Below are 20999 nucleotides of genomic sequence, written 5' to 3' on the forward strand. Positions count from 1 at the left end.
TTTACAGCGTACAAGAGGATTATTCCACAGCATATAGGAGGGTTCCCAAGAGGACTTACTGATCGAAATAGCCAGTTGTTTGATTAAGAAAGCACACAAACATCCTGCCTTTTCTCTAGAATTGTTTAGAGTCTTTTTCATGGTCAAATGTTCCTTTAACAATGTCCCTGGTTTTTCCAATTTACTGTTTCTGAAGTATTTTAGGGAGAAATTCATGAATCTTTGAAAATTGCCAAAATATTGCCCCTCATGATACCAACCACCTACTTTTTACATCTTTTTTTACTCTTGTTAGTAAACTTCTGAGTCCAATTATGCTGCTCATTCATACATTAGTATATGATTCTTCATTTTTATTTTAAATTGTTTCATGTGGGGGGATATCTATGTACTATGTGTATCTATGTACTATGTGTGTCATTAATATGTTTACAGGGAAGAAGGAACCATAATATTACATGCAACTGAGATTACAGATGACTGTAAATTACCTTGTAGGGGTTGAACTGGCTTTTCTGGAACAGCACTCCACTGAGCCAGCTCCACTGAGAAATGTTCTTGTGGGGGGTATAGGAAGTTTATTACAGGGTATGGGGGAAGAGAGAGACAGGGAGATGGAGGGAGAGAGGGAATAAAAAAGAGAAGAAGGGAAGGGGGACGAGACGGACAAAGAGCTGCCTCTTCAGAATATGGTTGAAAGATAGAGAGAGCAATGTTATTAATCTAATGTTCTTTTTGTGATTGTAAACTGTGGTTTGTGTTGGCTTTTCAGACAATGGAGGCACTCAATGGTGGGAAAGTCTTCGCCAACGCATACTTGGCAGATTTAGGAGGCTGCATAAAAGCATTAAAATATTGTGCAGGCTGGGCTGACAAGATCCATGGCCAAACAATACCAAGCGGTAAGTATACCTAGAAAAATAGCAAGGTTGGTAGGAGAGGCAAGGCGACCACCATAGAGATGATAACTTAAAACTCTGAGAAAGATGTCGAACAATAAGGCAATAATTATTTTCCCCTTGACTTTGGATCAACATATTTCTGAAGAAGAGAGTTGTATTGAGTCAATAGATTTTAAAGGTAATCATGTGGGAATGAAAACTATGGAGCATGTAGATGGCAGTAAGGTGAGCCATTCTCACAGAATCATCATTTACAAATCCAAGTGAGGTGTCTACATGCTCAAACTTTCAGAATTAGCCACTGAAATCACTGATTTCTGCTTCATTTCCATAACAACATCGACATTCCACCTTTAATGTGATTGCTTAAGACGTTTGGTCCAGAAAGAGGCAAGTGTGCCCTTTTAAGTTCAATTTATTTTAAAAAAAATAAAACTAATTCATATTAACATGCTTTCAAACACACAAAACATGATGCGAAAATATTCACTAGCTGAGTTTAAAGGTTTGCATGGAAGAATTTGTACAAGTATTCCTCTGTATGCATGTAGCAGAACAGACACATGAAAAGTATTTCCAGAGGGAAAGAATCAATTTGGCAATAAAATAAAGGCTGAATTTCATGTCTATAATCGGAATGACTTCAGGAACTTAAGAGTCTACTTCCAGTTCTGACCCTAGCATACATTTCCACTAACTGAAGGACTCAGTTTGAGAGGTGGTCACTAGGAAGTAAGAAGATGGAAACGAGACAACAGAGGGAACATGAATGGGGATATTAGTGGCTCCCACTCCACTCTTAGGAAAGGTAGAAGAAGCTGCTGAGAAAACTGCTAGGACTTGACAGGAAAGCACCGCGGTGGTAGCAGTAGACCCAGAACAAAACACAAAACAGCAAACTTCCCAGGGTAGCGACACCAAAGCGTGGCACAGGAGTTGACCAAACCCAGATGGTAGATTGAAAGACATTGTATGTATGTTTGACAGGCAAGAGAAAAACCTATAATTTCAAGTCAGTAGAAAGACTGCTTACTTGGGGAGATGGTTTGCTATTTTAAATCTTTTAAAGGTTGGTACTACTGGGAGATTTGGAATGCTGGAAACATTTGCATGTGGCTTTTTACACAAAGGGGACCTCACCTCCCAGCACCTTCCTGCATCATTTTGTGAACACAGGTGCTGCAGGGAAGGCAGCCATCTCAGAATACTAGGAATGGAGTTAACTGCCTGTCAGATCTTTGCCCACCTACTGACTTATTTTCCTGTATCTCAGCCTTTCCATTCTAACTGCTGTTTGAGAGCTCTGTTGTTTACGTTATTAACCTTGTAGATGGGATATTTTGTTTCTCTTTGTTCCTCACTGTGGAACCTCCTTTCATACCACGCTCACAACACCCTGTCCTGAGTAGATCCCACATTTGCCTTTGCTGGATGGTGTGTTTGCTCTGTTTTTCAGATGGAGATATTTTCACTTATACAAGACGTGAGCCTATTGGAGTGTGTGGCCAAATCATCCCTGTAAGTTCTTCTTAATGACTCCCATGGGGGAAAGAAAGCTGTGATTCCATTTGATCTGAAGGTCATACCCACACAAGTGAAGCTTATATGATGATTTTGTATGAAGTAAATTCAGTAAGTCTGACTGTCTGAAGCTCGTATTCCTGTAACCTAGCTTCTTGGATATGAGTTATCTGGTCCAGAACCCCCTAAAACTACTGTTGTACCCTGTGAGAATGTTTCAGTGTTGCCAAATAAGCCTTAAGTATTTGAGAATTGGTTGCTTGGAAATTGTACTCTGTTCTGGTTCTCGTGAACTGTGCTTTATAAGTGGAAGACAAAGTTTGACATGGCTCATCTGTGTTGGGATATTTCAGTGGGACACAGCAGGGTCCACAGCTCCCAACGCTTCTGTCTGCTCCTTGAGACTCCCCACCATGGACAATAGCAACAACAAGATTGCTCAAGTCCTGTAAAATATCTTTTGACTTAAATGGAAGGAAAAGTCTCCATGAAAACTGGAATAGTTTGTGGCCTGTATTGCACCATTAGTTAACAGAGATTAGTACTTAAATTTATTCAGCCAAAAATACTATGTTCCGGATGTCACCAGATTTCCTCCAAGATTAATAGAGAACAGTGGCCAGATACATCTGATACTATTTAAAAGGCAAAATTAAAACACAGTGAAGTTTGTCGCGAAGTTTTCGGAATGACATTGACTCTCCTTTAGTGAGATGAATATATCAAGGTATTTCATGGAACTGTCCATTACTTCAAAGACTTAAAAAATGTTCAAATATACTTACTTCACTCTACCAGCTAGGACTATTGGATACATTTAAACATTAACTTCCTCTGTGTTGTCCTTGTTTTCTGGGATTCAAACCCTGGGCTTCACTCATGATAGGCAGGTTGCGCTTTGTCATAGCTCTGAATTTCTCAATTAATCCTGGAGACATCTAAAGTAGAGAGGACTTTTTTCAGGACTCATGAGTGGAGAATGCATTAGAAAGAAGCAGTAGCAGATCTTATTTTTTATAGGTGGCCAATGGTTTACTAAAATCCAAACCCAAGCATTTACCCCACTGTGAACTTAATTTGCCTTCGATGATATTGTTTATCTTGGACTGAGCAACGTTCTGTATTGTGGAAAGTACATTCAGTATGTCCATGACCTGGTTTCAGTCTCAAGGATCTAAAAAAAAAAAAAATGAAGTCTCCTAGACATTGAATGTGCTGAAAGATCTTATAATTAGGTAAATTCAGTAAATGCTCTCTAGAAAGATATAGGGAGAAATTGTCATATTTTTAAACTATCTACAACATTTGACATACTTAATTATTTAAAAAACATAAAATAATATCATCCTTGTAGAATAAGAATTCAAAATAACAGCACTTGATTAAATTTGGGAGTGTTTCCCTATTCCTTTCTATGTGGTTAGTTCAGAACACTTAGCATTTACAAGTTGCTTTTAGCAGTGAACCTACGTAAGATATGCCTTATAATTACACAGAATTTACCAGTTTTGACTCAACATCTATCAAGGCAGGCTGTTTTAGAAACTGTTCTTTGAGACAATGCTCAATTTTGCTTTCTAGTGGAATTTCCCGTTGCTCATGTTCATTTGGAAGATAGGCCCTGCCCTTGCCTGTGGGAACACAGTGATCGTCAAACCCGCAGAGCAAACCCCTCTCACTGCTCTTCATATGGCATCTTTAGTAAAAGAGGTAAGTCTCCAGAGTCTAAACATGCAGGCGAATTCAGGGTCCCCCGTTCAACTTACAGTCTGGTTTGCACTGCGGTGAGCCTCACAGATCACACATGGCTTCTGCCCAGTCATGGAGAAGAAAGCAGCGGAACTACAAGCTGTGACTTTTGTCAGCCAATACAAGTGTGTCGCCACATAAATAATCACAGAGGCTTATAGCCAGCCACCTTGTAATCCGTTACTTATATTGCTCCAGTCTCATGAACGTAATTCCTGAGGACATAATGACATTCTTTCCATTGCTGAAATGTGTGTTGTCACCGCTGCACTTATAACCAGCTGGGTTGTTGCTGTGAATTCCTTCAGTTATTTTAGTTTGAATGCGACTGAAGGTTAGAGGCCACATGTGCCAATATGTTTGCCGTAACATCGGGTCACTTGTCCATCATAGCTTCAGATAAAGTTTCTTTCCTATTCAAAGTGCACAGAGTACATGACACTTTAATTAACCAAAATGAGTGATTTCACCCTTTAAAAACAACTTCCCGGTTTCTTCTCTTAATATAATACCAAAAAGTCAAAAGGGCAACTTAGAATTTTGAAATCTGAAACAATATCCTTAAGATATTTTTCATTTCAATTTAAAATGGACAAAATTTGTCAAAATGAAGCATTTTTGATTCAAATACCTTGAAATCTTAGTATGCCCATCAAACTAGTGCCTCTGTCTTTGTTGCGTTCAGTGGAACAGGAATCACTCTGTACTATCATTCTGGGATGAGAGGCTTTGCTATGCGATGTCTTCCTGATAAACAATACCTCTAGGGATTTGTAGCTTTGCTACTCTGCTTTGAAAGTCAAGAGTGAAAAACTGAAAATGTGCCCTCTCTTTAGACTTTTAGCTTTGCTGAGGATACTAAATGCTTTCTTTCGGAGTACATACTTTATCATATTTTTCTGGCTCCTTTTTCAAGGAGTTCCCCCTTCTGACAGTTGACACAGCTAATCATTGCAACTACAATCTATTGATGTGATATTTGGCTTTGGAAGAAGGTGTTTCTCAATCATATCACCTTTGAGCACATTTTCATATAGAAAAGGAAAGGAAATGATAATAATAAAGAATAAATACTTAAGTGAAATTTTCTTGGTACAAAAAACTTTAAAGGTTAGAAGAAGAAAACAGTTTCTGTCATGTAGTCACCTCTATTGAGAATTAAATTCTTGATCGTTGAATGTCTGCCTCTTAACTTGCAGGCAGGATTTCCTCCTGGCGTGCTGAACATTGTTCCTGGTTATGGGCCAACTGCAGGGGCAGCCATTTCCTCTCATATGGACATCGACAAAGTGGCCTTCACAGGATCAACACAGGTAGTACCAGTCTCTGGGTACTTCCTCCCTAATGAGAACAAGCCTGGCCTCCACAGCTGGTTCTCAGCCAACACTTCTACAAGCACAATGTTTGTTTCAATGATTTGTTACTTACTCTGCCCTTGAAATATGTTTATCAAGAACAAAGTGGGTGGATTTAGGATAAAAGAAAATAACTGCTACTAATTCAGAATGATTGCAATTTTCAAAGTGTTTCTTGTTATCGCTTAGAAATATAGGCTCTGGGCTTTCAGATGAGTGGGAAAGTGGATGGTAAAGCATATCAATCAGACCACAGTGATTTATATGAGTGAATGTAAGTACAACCTCTAGATTAAGAAAATCAAATAGTAGAGTCTCAACACTAGCATCTTGCTTGTACTCTCTACCCAACATGCCTTGATAGGGAGACAAATTCCTCTTCCTTCCATGTTTCTGATGGAGAGCCTTAGTGTTCTGTGCTTCTGACGTCACCAGTCAACTGATACAAAGTTGAAAAACAGGAAACAGCCCAAAACACTATGAAAAGAAGTGGCAGAAGGGAGAGAAAAAGGCTTGAATATAGTTCTGAATATTGCATGAGCTTCGATATAAACAAAAATAATGTAGAAAATAAGCTATTTCAAGCAAAGTCATGTTTGAGTCACCCTACTTGGCCATCACTTATTAGTTAATTACTCAACGGAAAAGATACTGCATGCTTCATCACCATAGGTGATAAAGAAGAAAGAATAGACTATACCAAGCAATCCACACCTACAAGAAGTAAATAAGATGGAGAAGGCAGAAGATCAAGGAAAGGAAAACTCAGCTGAAGCCAGATAGGTGCCAAAACTTGATGGAGGTGTTGAGAAATGGTTTCTCTCTTAACTACTTGAGGACTGAGAAGCAAGAACAGCTGCTGTAATGGTGGTGCTGTAGGTCAATATATCAGGGAAGGAAAAGGCAGACAGATAGACTCTTGGGATCTCTACTCTTCTGCAATCGGGACTCAATGGGCATATCTGGGTCTAAAACCTATGCTGACTTCTTCAGGCCATCTGTGCTTTCGGTCCTGACCCCAGATGAAGCATGAATGCTCAGTTGTCATAAAGTGATCCTAATTCATTCACCATTTTGAAAACTCTTTATATGACCCCCCTACACATACATAAACATGGAAGTTAGGAGATCAGGCAACCTCGGGCTCAAATTCCAATCTAACTCTCTTAGTACTATGTCTCTAAAAAGTTAAGTATCTTTGCCAAACTTGAGTTTCTTTATTTGAAAAGTTGAATGTAACATCTATTTTTCACAGTTTTACTTAATAAAAAAGGAGAGCCTGTGGAATAAGACATTTAACACCCCTCTGAGAACTCAGGAAATATCTTGGTCACTGTTTCCTTTTCGCAGGTTTTGGTTTGCATGTGGGTATCTGCACCTCTAACCTGACCCCCAGCATTCCCACACTGCCTCAGTGCTCCTATCTGAAGTTCTAAGAAAACCATGAATTAAACAATGTTTCCGTCTGTGTTCTCACTGTCTGATAATCAAGAGCATGTGTGTCCTTGCGGATTCATCTCTTTTTCTTGTCTGGCTAGTCTCAAAGACTCTGTTGTTCAGGGTTAGCCACACAATGGTGGCCTCTAAATAACAGAATGATAACAGCACCATTTTAGAAGCCACAATGAGGGGAAACATAGCATTAGCCCAACACAAGCGCACTGTGGAAACTTGTTTATTCGTTTTTCTCAAAGTTTGTTACCTGATTTATACTAAAGGTCCTGAGCCATTTTTAATCCAGAAGCAAATGATAGATTGATTGCATCTCTCATCGTCACAATAATGAAACGATCTGACAAAAGTTTTAATGTAATTTCAACATTGAAAATTTTAAAGAACTCATTTTTTAAAAGAATCGTAGCCACATTGCGTAAGACACATTTTCCCGAACACTGGTCACCTCTGCTTCACGCAGGATACCACTAGAGGATGAGCAGTTTGAGTTTTGAACATTCTCATTGTCCTCTTTGGAAAACTAAAATTTTACTAATAAAATCGCGGGAAAAAAATTACTTGCTGTTTTTTCTGAGAAAATTCAAGTAAGCTTCAAATTGTCCACCTGAAACCGCGACATATGTAAAATCTTTATTCCACCCTCATATTTCGAACCAGCTTTCCTATTCATTCTTTGGCATGTGTAGCTTTAGAAATTTTCTTCTGGTCTTACTCCATTAACTATGGCAAACGTTAGCTGTGTTAGGAGAACTTTTCTGCTAAACTGATTGGGTAACTCCAGAAAGGTAAAATTTGTAATATAGAAAACAGTAACTTCTTAAATGAAAACAGTCACAAAGACTGTGCTACAGAGACTCAGCATGGTGGCACACACCACTACCCACACCTGGGAAGCAAAGTAGGAGGATCACAAGCTTGAAGTTAGACTGGGCTATACAGGGATACACTGTCAGCAATTAAAAAAAGACAAAAAAAAATGAAGGAAGGCAGAAGCATGAGAGAGAAGTAGGGAAGGCAAATTTCAGGTAGGGCTTCCCCAGGACATGACTAACTTTTGTTTATTTTTGTTCATCTAATTTCAGGAATTAAATTTAAGCTTATAAAATTAGTAATAATATGAAAATCTTAGTAGAATGAATATCTTTTCTGTAATGCATAATTGCAATGCAGCATCGACATAGAAATGATCTCAACACTCTGATATGACAGAAATAGTTATCCAGTATGTGGAATAGCACAAGAAACACAGAGGATTAAAGAAACAAAATATAATGGGAACCTCTATAAGGCAGGGCAAAGAATATTTTCATTAGAATGTGATTGTGGTGTACATAATGAAGTCCAAGTCATTATAAAACCTGGAGTTAGGGATGGAAAAGAAAAACTATTGTTTAGAAAATAGCTTTCAATCAAATGGATCTAAAAAGAGACAATAAAATAAAATGAAATTAAGGTCATCTTTTAGATGAAGGACCTAGAATTAAGGAAGAACAAAGATGGGAGGATTACAGATAAGGAGAGGAGGAACACAGAGCTCAGGGTCAGTCCTTTCAGTATCGATTGTGCAGAGTGAGCACATGTGTAGAAGAAACAGAAGCACAGACCAGAGTGAAGGGGGTACTGAGATCCATAAACAATAAGCGGACTGTGAGAAGCACACACGGACATGTGGCAATCTGATGGGAAATTTTTTGCAGATATGTACGATACCATTTAGGGCATTCCAGGTGTATTTTCACATGTTTCTTTGGAAGACTCGGGAAAAAAGAATCACACTCATCTAGAGTCATCAGAGGAGGGCTCAAAGAGAATCTGTGCTAAGAGATGAACCCAAACTAAGGAGGAACTGAGTTCTCTAAATGTCACCAGAGGGATAAGAAGTCAATATGTGATGTGTTTTGGTGTATTTCTAATCAAACACAGAAAGAAAGTTATGATGAAAATGAAAAATAAGTTTATCTGCCCACACATGAAAGTCAGCTCTCGCAATTACAGTGTCTCTGCTGTTGTCCACAAACATTTTTCTGATTTGCCTCGTATTTGCTGACTTGATGGCGGAGGCTTTCACAACTGACGTTGCCAGGTCCTAAACACCAGCATTTCATGTTTCTTCCAAATGAAATTTCATGATGGTGTAAATGTCTTATAAATTGAAAAAAATTAAATGAACCTATCTAAATAAGAACAAACTAAGTGTGCTCTATGATGTTTGATTTCAGGTTGGCAAATTGATCAAAGAAGCTGCAGGGAAAAGCAATCTGAAGAGGGTCACCCTGGAGCTGGGGGGAAAGAGTCCTTGCATTGTGTTTGCAGATGCTGACTGTGAGTACAAGTCCCTTGTTAACATCTCACCTTCTTCCTCCTGATGCCTGATGATGTCACACATCACCTGGAGTCTCTAGGTGACTTTGCTTCAAGGTGTAAGGAATTAAGTTGAGTCTGTGATGATTCTGCAAAGCCTTTGAATTGTTCCATATATTAGATAAATTACATGCAGATAAGATTCTGTCCTGTGTTGGAATAGCTTGCTCCTTTCCAGTGTCAATCTGAGGTAGTATAAATAAGCTGCATCTAGAATCTTGATATGGTTTTGATAATACTGTATCATCGTATCTTTAATTGTGCAGAGGACATGAGATACTTTAGCCGTTTGGAGTCAAAAGGAGTTTTGCTGTCAGAAATTTTATAATTTCTTTCTGCCTTCACTCGGGACCATTTAGAAGAAAAATAAAGAATAATAGATTTAAATAATATTATGTTTAAATAATTTCTTTTTTTCCAATTAATGTTAGTGAAGTTGAAATACACTGACTTTATCATTTGTATGTGAACCCATCCATAAAATTCCAAACCATTCTGATTTTTACTACCAAATGAAATCCTCAGGTTACTCATTTAGGAGTAAGTTCACTAAAATTCATGGTCTAGCATTCCTTCAATAGTTGCATAATTACAGTAAGACTCTAAGCACAAATAGTTCATCAAGTTTGCTGTTGTGACTGTTGTGCTCCTCACTGGAGATTTTAAAACTTATTTTCTAGTTATTGCACAACACATGGCACGGTCCCTAGTTTATTATTCTCTAAAATCTCCTCACTACAACTGAAGCAGTGACTATTGGCTCACATGTTACTTCAGAGATTCTGAGAAAGTAGCGATAGGAGATTGTGACCCATCTCTCGAGGGCACTGGGAATTCAACTCCAGTGCACCAGCAGAGCTCCAAGTGCTTTTAATCACTCAGCCATCTCTTCAGGGTGAGTGAATGTGCACACACGCACATGTGTGTGCTTTAGAAAACATTTCTGCTTTAATGTAAACATTTCCTTTGCAGTGAACATGGCTGTTGAGTTTGCACACCATGGTGTGTTCTACCATCAAGGCCAATGTTGTGTCGCAGCATCTAGAATTTTTGTTGAGGAATCAGTTTATGATGAGTTTGTGAAAAGGAGTGTTGAGCGAGCTAAGAAATATGTTCTTGGAAATCCTCTGACCGCAGGAATAAATCAAGGCCCTCAGGTAAGTATAGAATAAAATTTTTAAAAAAAGACAAGCATTTCCAATACAAGTGCAAAGAACTACTAGATCTCATGTTGATAGCATTGACTTTACCTCTTAGCTATGTGTTTTGCTAGGGGACATTATAACTCTGACTTCATTATGTTAAAAAGGCTAATTCCCAATAGTAAATAAATCATCTTAATTTTGTGTTGACAAAAAAGTTTTACATATCTAGAAACAGTTTAGGAATAATGCTGGGAATGAAACATGTACAGATGTAAAGATCTGAGAAGATATCCCAGTGGATAAAGCACTTGCCATGCAAGCATTAGTTCAGAGTTTGAATCCAGCACTTAGATAAAAACAATATACATGGTAGTTCCCAATGTTCAGGAAATAAGTCAGGAATTTTCCAGGGCAAAGTGACTAACTAGAACCGTCAAACTCATACTGTTTAAAAGGCCATCCTGAGCAATAGACATGACCCAACAATAGGCATATTCCCTGACATGGGATTCCCTCTGTATGCTGTGAATACCATTGGTTAATAAAGAAACTGCCTTGGCCTGTTGATAGGGCAGAACTTAGGTAGGCAGTGAAGCCTAAACTAAATGATGAGAGAACGAAGAGCAGAGTCAAAAAGAAGCCATATATCCCCACCAGAGACAGACACCGAAACCTTGCCAGTAGGCCACGAGCCTCATGGTAAAATATAAAATAATGGAGATGGGTTAGTTCTAGATATAAGAGCTATCTAGCAATAAATTTAAGTAATTGGCCAAGCAATGTTTTAAATAATATAGTTTCTGTGTGATTATTTTGGGGTTAAGTGTCTGGGAACCAACAAGTAGCCTCTCTCCTTACTACAATTCCCTCTCTGAAGAATAAAGGTCTCCTATACTCAAAAACACCTCCTTCTCATGTGACATACTCACTGGACCCAGATCAAAGTCCTCCTTTTTCTCGTTACTCCTTTATCTCAGTAAGGACTAAGTTTTCAGGCATATGTGTTAAATCATTAACACATTTCTTCCAAGGTGAATACATGACAGATGTGTGAAAGGTCCAGTCGCTGTGCTTAGTAAATGTACTAAATTTACAAACCCTTACACTTTTCTTCCCTCCCCCCCAAAAAAAATCACAGGAAAAACTCAGCTGAGAATAGGTAGAATGAGCTGAACCTCTGCTGAACTGACTTGTGGGTATCCTGGACGTTAGAGTTGTTGAATGCAGCGATTATCTACCTGTGGGTCATGATAATCGGAAAACACATATTTCTCATGGTCTTAGGAAGTGAGTCACCATTCAGTAGCAAAACTGCAGTTATGAAGTAACCAGAAAAATAAATTTGTGGCTGGGGTTTTCTAATACTATCAAAAATACGTGTTTTCCAATGGTTGCCACTCACATATTGAGGACCACAGATATAATGGTTTACATTTACTTTCCTTCTCCCTATGATTTATTTCAACTAGATCGACAAGGAACAACATGATAAAATACTTGATCTCATTGAGAGTGGGAAGAAAGAAGGAGCCAAACTGGAGTGTGGTGGTGGACGCTGGGGGAACAAAGGCTTCTTTGTTCAGCCCACAGTGTTCACCAATGTTTCCGATGAGATGCGCATTGCCAAAGAGGAGGTAATAGTTCTACTCTACGTGATTCTGTTTCTGAGCTTGTCATGTTCTTCTGTATTTAACCCATGTCCCTCTAAAACCCACATCTCCTTGAATAGTGTTCCCCTGAAATGCTTGTTGGTAAACCCTTAAGTAATTTGAAATCAAGAAGGATCACTGAGGAATCCAATGGTCTACAATTAGTTTATGTCACACACAGAACAAAGTCCACAGCAGCTTCTCTAAGGTGCTTCCTTCACAGCCTTACGGAAATGGGAAATGGCCCTGTCATTTGTCAAAACAGAAACAAATGTGCACAACATTGCATTACATATGCCAGGCACTGAACAACATACTCTGGATAATCTCAGTCATGCAGAAAATAGATAAAAAACAAACAAATAAGTACATAAATAAATGAAAATAGAAAGTCAAACTTTCAGGGACAGAGTGGACTGACTTTATATGGGAAGTAAAAGTGAGTTTTGGGGGGTGCCATCTAAGTAGCATCAATAAGGATGGTACCCAGGTATTCAACAATAGTTAAGAGGAACTAGTTCGTGATTAACATGGTAGCTACCATACATCATGAGTCTAAGGACGTTTAATATATGCAGAGATATGAGCATTTGTCTTGGACAATGACAATGGCATGTACTGCACTACAATGAGAAGATACAGTGACTCAAAGGCAATCATAATTTAAACATATGTCCCTAATATGGCAGGGGATCTGAGAGGCTATTATCGTTACCTACACAATGTCAGCAAATAAGGAGAAAAGGGAACTATTTAGCTGTGCCAAAAGAGAAAATAAATATAAAGAACAGAATAAAAACATCATATGTGGATCATACAATACATTTAGATTGTTTGTATCATTTCACTCCTCAACTGCATTTGAATTTCTGCACTTATTGGCCAGTCCTCTTTGATTACAGCTATTGTTCTTGTAGACCTTAATTAACATGGATGAGAAGGACAGTAAAGCAGAAAATAGTCTCATTCAAGAAGCATTTACTGTGCTCCTATAATGTGCTCGCTAGAATAGCTCATCTGCTGCTTCGAAATAGGAGCCCAGAACCTAGACTGTGTCAGTTAAGTTGCTACGACTCGCAGCGAATCCACCATAGCCCTGCTCCAGTTGTTTTCCCTTTCCAGTAGTCACACCATTTTGCTTCCCAGTTACAGGGTCATGAGAGAGTTTAGAACCCCAGGGTCTGCCCCAGCTTTCAGGGAGGTGTCACTAACTCCCCCCATGACAATCCAATAGACTCAGAACCAGAAAACTTTTGGACACCTCTGAGGTTTTGCCAACCATGCTCATATTTCCCAGAAGAGTATACTAACATTCCAAGAGCTCTCTCTTTTATTTAAGTTTGATTAATAACTTTTCAAAGTACAAAAGCTTAATATCTCTGAGAAGACACGGTTGTTTCTTCTTACCTGTGCGGTGAGATATAGACTGAGTTGTGTGGGGGCTTTATTAACTAGATTCCAGCAAAAGTGGAAGACTGGCTCACACTAGAATAATCAAGTGTGATGGTGGCCACTGCTAGGGACCTCTGGCTTTAGTGTAGATTAGTTCCAGAGTTAGGCTTTGACTAAGGAGTCATTTTGTTCAGCACTGGTGCATAGCATTCAATGTGACACTTGGGAATAAAAATCTTTGTTATATTACACAGTATTTATAATCATGGAATGCTATAAACATAATACAATGGATGATATTTAAATCAATGACACACTGGTGTTCGAAGCATAAACACTGTTCTCAATTGTTGTCCATTTGTTACTCTTAGAGCACAGGACAGCTTTCTTGATCATGCTGTCCTGTACAGTAACTTGAGCAATGGAGAAAACTAGGCTTAGATGTATCCAAAGAAATGATACACTTAGTAATTTGCTGTGTGGTCCTTACATTTTGGGCCACTCTGTCACAGCATGTAAGAATAAATGCTGCATGATCATTAGTGTGTGCTCCATAGAGACAATCACACATGATCACAACATGTTTCCATGTTCATTGACCATGGTCGTCTGTTTTGATCCTTACACACAGGTCTAAAGTGAGAGAGCTTAGCCCATGGAGAACGGCTTCTAGGGAAGCATATGTAGTGTATTTAAAGCATATGTACTGTATATATCGTTAATCTATTTTTGTGTTATTTTTGTGTAGATATTTGGACCAGTGCAGCAAATCATGAAGTTTAAAACTATAGATGATGTGATCAAGAGAGCGAACAATACCTCCTATGGCCTGGCAGCTGGAGTCTTCACAAAAGACCTGGATAAGGCTGTCACTGTGTCTTCTGCTCTGCAGGCTGGGGTAGTGTGGTAAGTGCATCTGAAGTAAGCTGTGCCCTTCCTGTATCAGCCAAATGGCAGGCTGAGTTGGCCTCCTTCAGACTTGAAAACTCATTTGAAATTACCAGACCAACCAGAAAAGTAATTGTCTTATTTTTTAAGCCAAATTAACTTTATCCAACTTTTTCAAGTTACCTTTCTAAAACATTTTATGCATGTTACTTTGTACATTGTCAAAATTACTAGATAATTTCAAGGTATGGAGTACTATTTTGAACAGTGGAGGTAAAAATTGTTGTCTTCAAGTTTAACTATGTCAGATAATGTTCTGGTGCCTTATGTATGTGGAAAGTTATTACTGTTGCTGATGTTGTCTTTATTATATTCCACAACGAATACTAGACCTTGTGCCCCGTAGAGTCTATATAAGTGCTCTAGCCTTCAGAACTGTCTCCAGTTTATTATATACATATGTGTGTTTGTGTTTGTGTGTGTGTGTATATATATATATATATATATATATATATATATATATATATATATATTAGACTTGAACTTGTTGAGTTGCTGAGTCTGTCCTTGAACTCACTCTTTGGTCCAGATTAGCTTTGAACTTATCATGTTCCTGCTTCATGATCATGAGTAAGTTGGATCCTGGGTTTGCATCCCAGGCAAGGTGGTTCTCAGCTTGTATATTAGGGTATTTTTTTTTGTATAGTAAATTCTTATTCTAGAATTTTTATGTCATTTTTAGAGGAACATAATACATTTTGTGAAGCAATTTTCTCTCACTTTTGACCAAATTTGTCTTCAATTTTTATAGTTTAACTTAGATGATTCTCATCTGTGCCTCTCAAACTACTGCTTTGCCCAGCCAGCTCTGTACCCTTGACTATTTCCTTGGCAACCTTTTTCTCATCAAGCCTTTCTTCCCTCAGTCCTAGCAATAGTGCAGGCTTATTTCTTTTCTCTCACCTAATCCACTTAAGGAAAATCAGGAATCAAAACGCATCCTAAAAACTCAACCAAGCAATTCTTCACCCTCCTTCCGGCTTGAAAAATCTTTCCTTCCATCAAAGGAAGTCACTAGTTAGTCACTAATAACTCAAAATTGCAATCTATTTCTTAAATTCATCATTTAAGCTTACCTGAAAGCTGTTATTTATTAATCATATCTATGGTAAAAGCAGGAACTTGCTGAGGGTAAGGAATTCATAGAGACCTTGAACGACTAGCATAGTGAGAGCCAGGCCATCACACCCTCTAATAAATTCTCTTAAATCAGGCACACAAACATACACTCTAAATAATAGACAGGCAGATAGATAGATAGATAGATAGATAGATAGATAGATAGATAGATAGACAAATAAATTTTACAGAAATAGGGAAGTGGAGCTAGAGAGTTGACTCACCAATGAAGAGAAGTTTCTGCTCTTGCAGATAAGCCAAATTCAGCTCCCAGCACTCCACGTGGGCACCTCACAACCACCTGGAACTGCACACTTCTTTTCCTGGCACACTGGCTCTTCCCTCTTCTGTAATTCAGATGAATCTATTTTTATAACTATTGACACTAATAGTGGTACCATTTATTTGTTCCTAGGTAATATATGTGCTTGTTTTCTGCCTTGTAAATTACAGCACTGCTTTATTCACCTCTTATCCCATTAAGTATACAATACTGAATAATAGAGTTCTTAAAGAGACCTCTGAGTCTTTCCATTCCAACTTTGTAATTATGGGGTAAGTTAAGAATTATTTGTAATATCCTTTTCTTCCTTGCTTCAGGGTAAACTGCTATATGGTCTTGTCAGCCCAGTGCCCCTTCGGTGGATTCAAGATGTCTGGGAATGGACGTGAACTGTAAGTAAAACCTTGTATTACAAGCATATTTTTGTGAAAAGGATTGTCACTCCAAGGAGACTGATCCATTTTCACCACCTTAAGTGAAGTATGCCTGCATTCTTCCTTGGAGTTTCTTACTAAAGAATATCATTTAAAATTTTGGAAGTACTACCAAAGTGCAGAAGAGCAACTGCAGAAGGAGTATACTTTATTAAGCTCTTTTTGTTCCTAAGGAACTGTGCTAAGTACCTGCCATGATAGCTGAATTGTTGCATGCTTTTAGTATTGTCTATGATATAAGTGACAATTGGCCATTAGGGAAAAAAATTTAGAAAGTAAAAGAATAAACTGGTAATCTAGGAATGCATTTAAATAAATGTGGGAACATTCTAGGTCTTTAAATATAGCACTAAAATGAATTAAAGTTGTCTTATCCCAAAATAATATGCTTCTGGTGATATTTACCTAAAAACTGGTGCATGTGTTAAGGAGTTTGCTGAAAACTGTCTCCAGAAAAGTAATTTTCACTAATGACTCTCAAGAATTAGACTTAGTATTTGGGAGACAGATGCAAGCAGATCTGAGATTTCAAAGCCAGAATGGTCTACATAGTGAGTTCAAATTGTCGTCCAGGATTATATAGTGAGTCCCAGGCTCTCCAGGATTACACAGTGAAATCTTGTCTCAAAAGAAAAGGAAAGAAAGAAAGAAAGAAAGAAAGAAAGAAAGAAAGAAAGAAAGAAAGGAAGGAAGGAAGATAAGAAAAGGAAAACAAAAAAGTAAAGAAAAAAAGGTAGAAAACAGAATGAAATCAGATAAAAACGGGGCCCCCAAAAGTCAAAATTGGGGATATGCAGTTCCTAATATATTCAGTGGTAATCCAGAAAGCCCAAGATTTGATTTCTGAATCTGTGGTCATTGTTGGCACTGAAATAGGTTGCATGACAAAAATCTAGCTCTTTGTAATCCTACTCACTTCACATTTACTTACTTTATCTTGGGAATGTTCCATATTTAATCTCTCTGTACTTCACAGGATATTCAATAAATAGTCAATCAATAAAAATGAGAACAAGAAGACATTCTTAACAATTGTTCTTAAAACAAGAACTAGGATTTTTTTTATTTTACTTTATATTTGTCAACTCAAGCAATTTCCCTGCGTCGTCGTTAAAGTTAATTTTGTGGCACAGAAGGGAGAGCAGACATAGCCTGATACTAAAGCCTTCCCACATATTCCATGGTCTGTGATGAGAAGCATGAGGTCACGCAGAAGTTTAGTGGAAATGCAGTCACAGACGTCATCCTGAGCTGGGCACGATGATCAGCAGCATGTGATAAAATGACCAGCTGATGTGAGCAGTGAGGATTTAGAAGCCCAGAACTTGTAAGGCCTGGAAAGCACAGAACTCATAAGGCATAAGTCATAGACGTTCTGAGCTAAAAAGAACCGTAAGCAGTTATTCCTGTGTTCTGTGTTGGAAAATGTACATGGACACAAACCTAATAGTGTCAGCTTCAAAATGAACAATATTACACATATGATTCTCCAGTGAGTGTCAAGTGAGATTGCAGCTCTAAACAGAATGGAAAACAATTTGGCCAAAATAATGGGCTAAATTATCTACCTCTTTCAGATAAAACACTTATGAAAATACTATCTTTTAATAGAATTTAGAAAGTTGAGTTGAAGTCCTTTAATTACTGTGATAAAGCATTCTCATTGAAGCCTTCAAGAAGAATTTTCAAAACTTTATTCACAGAGTAATTAATATAAGAAGATTGTGACTCTAGGCAGGATAAGACATCCTCTATATACGCAGGAGAAGTCTTCAGGAGCAGCACTGAGTAAGAAGGACCAAAATCCTGCTCCTCTGCAAACCTGTGTGTGCATAGGTGTTATAAAATAGAGAATGGTCCTAAGAGCATGCAATTTATCTTCTTACCAAAACAATGCAGAGTATAGCTGAGCACATTCCTCCTAGATAAATCATTCACCAGGTGGAAAGAAACCAAAATTTCCAAAATTGGTCTGGAGCTAAACCCTGGTTAAATGTTACTTTGGTACCTATAGATTGACTTGTCTCAGCCGCTGTTCACTTGGGGTTGGCTTAGAAGTTTCATTGATGATTAATGGAGAAAGTCAACCTCTGCTGAAATCCCAAGAGCCTGACTCAGGCCATTCTAGTTTCTTTTCTCCCTAAAATTATGTACAATCAACCTAAAAGGTAGAAAGACTGGATTGTTGCTTTGCCAAGAATCAAAAGATCCCCTTAAAACTCCAGCTTCAGAAGAAGAGAACCCAGGATGAAAGTAGATCTTGGTGGCTTTCTACCTGCTCAGCACTTCCGTAGCAATGCAGATGGTGAGTGTAGGCTCTGGTATAGCTGGCAGTTTCGTCTACTGATCTTCAGTGATCATACAGTACAATGGCAGCTACACCTCTTTTACTTGGTAATCTCACAAAATCTGACCAGGTTGAATTACGATTTGAAAAATTAGTTATGTGGTAAAGTAGAGTAATGGAAACAATGGATATTTTCTGTAAAAATAATCAGACTTCTAAATAATTTAAAAGAAAAGACATTTAAGATACTGCTCTCCACTGGGGAGTTTACATTTGGTCACGAAGCTTATGGTAAGCTCACAACTATGTGGACTATACTGTAGTTAGTAAATATTTTACTTTGTCCCTACTCAGATAAGAAAAAAAACCCTTGCACCAAATTACCAGGGATTATATTTGACTTTCACTGTAATACGCAATCATGTTTATATATGCAATTTTCTTTCCTCTCTAGGGGTGAGCATGGCATTTATGAATACACTGAGCTCAAGACTGTCGCAATGAAAATATCTCAGAAGAACTCATAAAGAAGCCAGCAGAGTGACGAGAAACCATTCAGCAATTGGACACATCTCCTATAGTCACCAGTAGAGTGCTGTTCTCCTTTAACTCATTCTTCTATTGATTTCTTAAACATAAGCGATTCATCAGTATTAATGTCACACGTAGAAAACATGTAGCTTAATCTGAAAGAATCATTGGCCTTCTAATATGTGACCCTAGTTCCTGCCCCAAATGAATAGGATAGATTTAGGTGCATGCTCCCTGTGACTCTGTCCTGATCAGGTGCTTTAGTGTAGATACTTGTTCAGGATATTTACTTGGTAAGGAGAACCAGTAATGATTTAAACTCTGTCCCTCAGTGACCCCTTGAATTACTCAACACACATAATGACCGCAGAGTAAGTTACTCTGTTCCCTGTCATTATCCCCGCTGAGTGCGGTGAAATGTTTTCTAGAATGTCATGCCTGCTTGTCAAATGAAATTCCTAGCTGCAATTAGAATGTAAAACTTAATAAAGGCACCCTTGCATGATTTTGTTTGTCTGTAATTATTTTGGTATAAATTTGGGCTATGGCGATAAACTCTACTGGTCAGTCAAAAGCAGTATTAAATTGAGTTAAAGCATGCAATGCAAAACAAGAACAAATAAACAAAAAATTTACTTCTCAGAAGAACTCTTAAAATAGTTGACATATAGTAGAGACAAACATGATTAGTAACTGATTTCCAAATGCCTTAAAAGTTCTGAGCAGAGCCGGGCGATGGTGGCGCACGCCTTTAATCCCAGCACTCGGGAGGCAGAGGCAGGAGGATCTCTGTGAGTTCGAGACCAGCCTGGTCTACAGAGCTAGTTCCAGGACAGGCTCCAAAGCCACAGAAAACCCTGTCTCGAAAAACCAAAAAAAAAAAAAAAAAAAGAAAAAAAAAAAGTTCTGAGCAGATGTGCCATCCCACTAATACTTAATAACTGTCATCTCAAGGTGGTTTATTTCTGGAAAGCAAACACATATACCCCGGCGTAGCAAAAGAAGGGAGTGTGTAATGGAAATGAGGCTTTTGAAACCCTGCATTCAGTAATGTGCAAAAAGGTAAGATGAATTCTGAGGGAACAGGGAATAACTTCATGAGGAATTCAACTAAATATGAATCTTGACAGCAAGCTATTTTTCGCGGCATAAAGGGAGATATCATTTTCTAGTATTATTAGTTATAAAAAAAGAGCAGAAAATTCTATCACGTGCTCTTCATCAGTTTACAACTCTATACTGAGCTTGGAGTACAGATTCAGAGAAGCCCTATAACTGCTTAGGTTTGTTTTATGATGACATTTTCCCAAATCTATTTTAGTCATGAGCTTGCCTTTCTGCTTGCCTCCTTTAACACCAAACTTATTCAGGCAGCCTTGTTAGAAGGTGCTGTGGGAAGCATTGCTGCTGGAAGAGGGAGCACTCTGAAGACCCTAAGGTCCTGTGAGATGATGCCTTCTTTGTAGTCCCATGTGCCCATTACGCCCTCAAAGTAGGACCTTATCCTTCTAGCCTGTGCTCCCATGTGGAAAGCAAGGTGGACTAAAATAAAATCAATAGTATTGTGTGCTTTGATGTGTGTATTCTAAATGTTCTTAGTTTGACGACTTAAAATTCAAAAGTTAGTGATCTCTAGACCAGCGCTTTCCAGATTCTGATCACAACTAAAATAGCTTATCATGGTCATGCAGCATGACCATGACATTATGACACTTTGATAGCTACCTTCACATAGTTGTGTGAGAACCAATGAAATTCGGTGGCTCCAGAGACCTAACGTAATTTCAACTCCAATTCTGAGGTCCCCAGACTTACATAAACGTACTAGTTTTGCCGTCACTAAAATTACAGTGTAAGATTTTGAACAT

General features: G+C 38.2%; 1 protein-coding gene across 1 annotated transcript in view; it reads left to right on the plus strand.

Moving 5' to 3' along the window:
* The window catches only part of LOC142850305 (aldehyde dehydrogenase 1A1), a 36801-nt gene extending 17165 nt beyond the window's left edge, over positions 1 to 19636 (plus strand). The window contains exons 4-13 of the mRNA XM_075973663.1: positions 773 to 902; positions 2359 to 2420; positions 4005 to 4133; positions 5372 to 5485; positions 9202 to 9304; positions 10316 to 10500; positions 11958 to 12122; positions 14278 to 14435; positions 16197 to 16271; positions 19055 to 19636. Of these exons, the coding sequence (XP_075829778.1) occupies positions 773 to 902; positions 2359 to 2420; positions 4005 to 4133; positions 5372 to 5485; positions 9202 to 9304; positions 10316 to 10500; positions 11958 to 12122; positions 14278 to 14435; positions 16197 to 16271; positions 19055 to 19127 (1194 nt within the window). The 3' untranslated portion in view covers positions 19128 to 19636. The remainder of the gene's footprint in view (positions 1 to 772; positions 903 to 2358; positions 2421 to 4004; positions 4134 to 5371; positions 5486 to 9201; positions 9305 to 10315; positions 10501 to 11957; positions 12123 to 14277; positions 14436 to 16196; positions 16272 to 19054) is intronic.
* The last annotated feature ends 1363 nt before the right edge of the window (positions 19637 to 20999 follow it).

The sequence above is a fragment of the Microtus pennsylvanicus genome, chromosome 5, assembly GCF_037038515.1.
Source record: "Microtus pennsylvanicus isolate mMicPen1 chromosome 5, mMicPen1.hap1, whole genome shotgun sequence".
Taxonomy (NCBI): Eukaryota; Metazoa; Chordata; class Mammalia; order Rodentia; family Cricetidae; genus Microtus; species Microtus pennsylvanicus.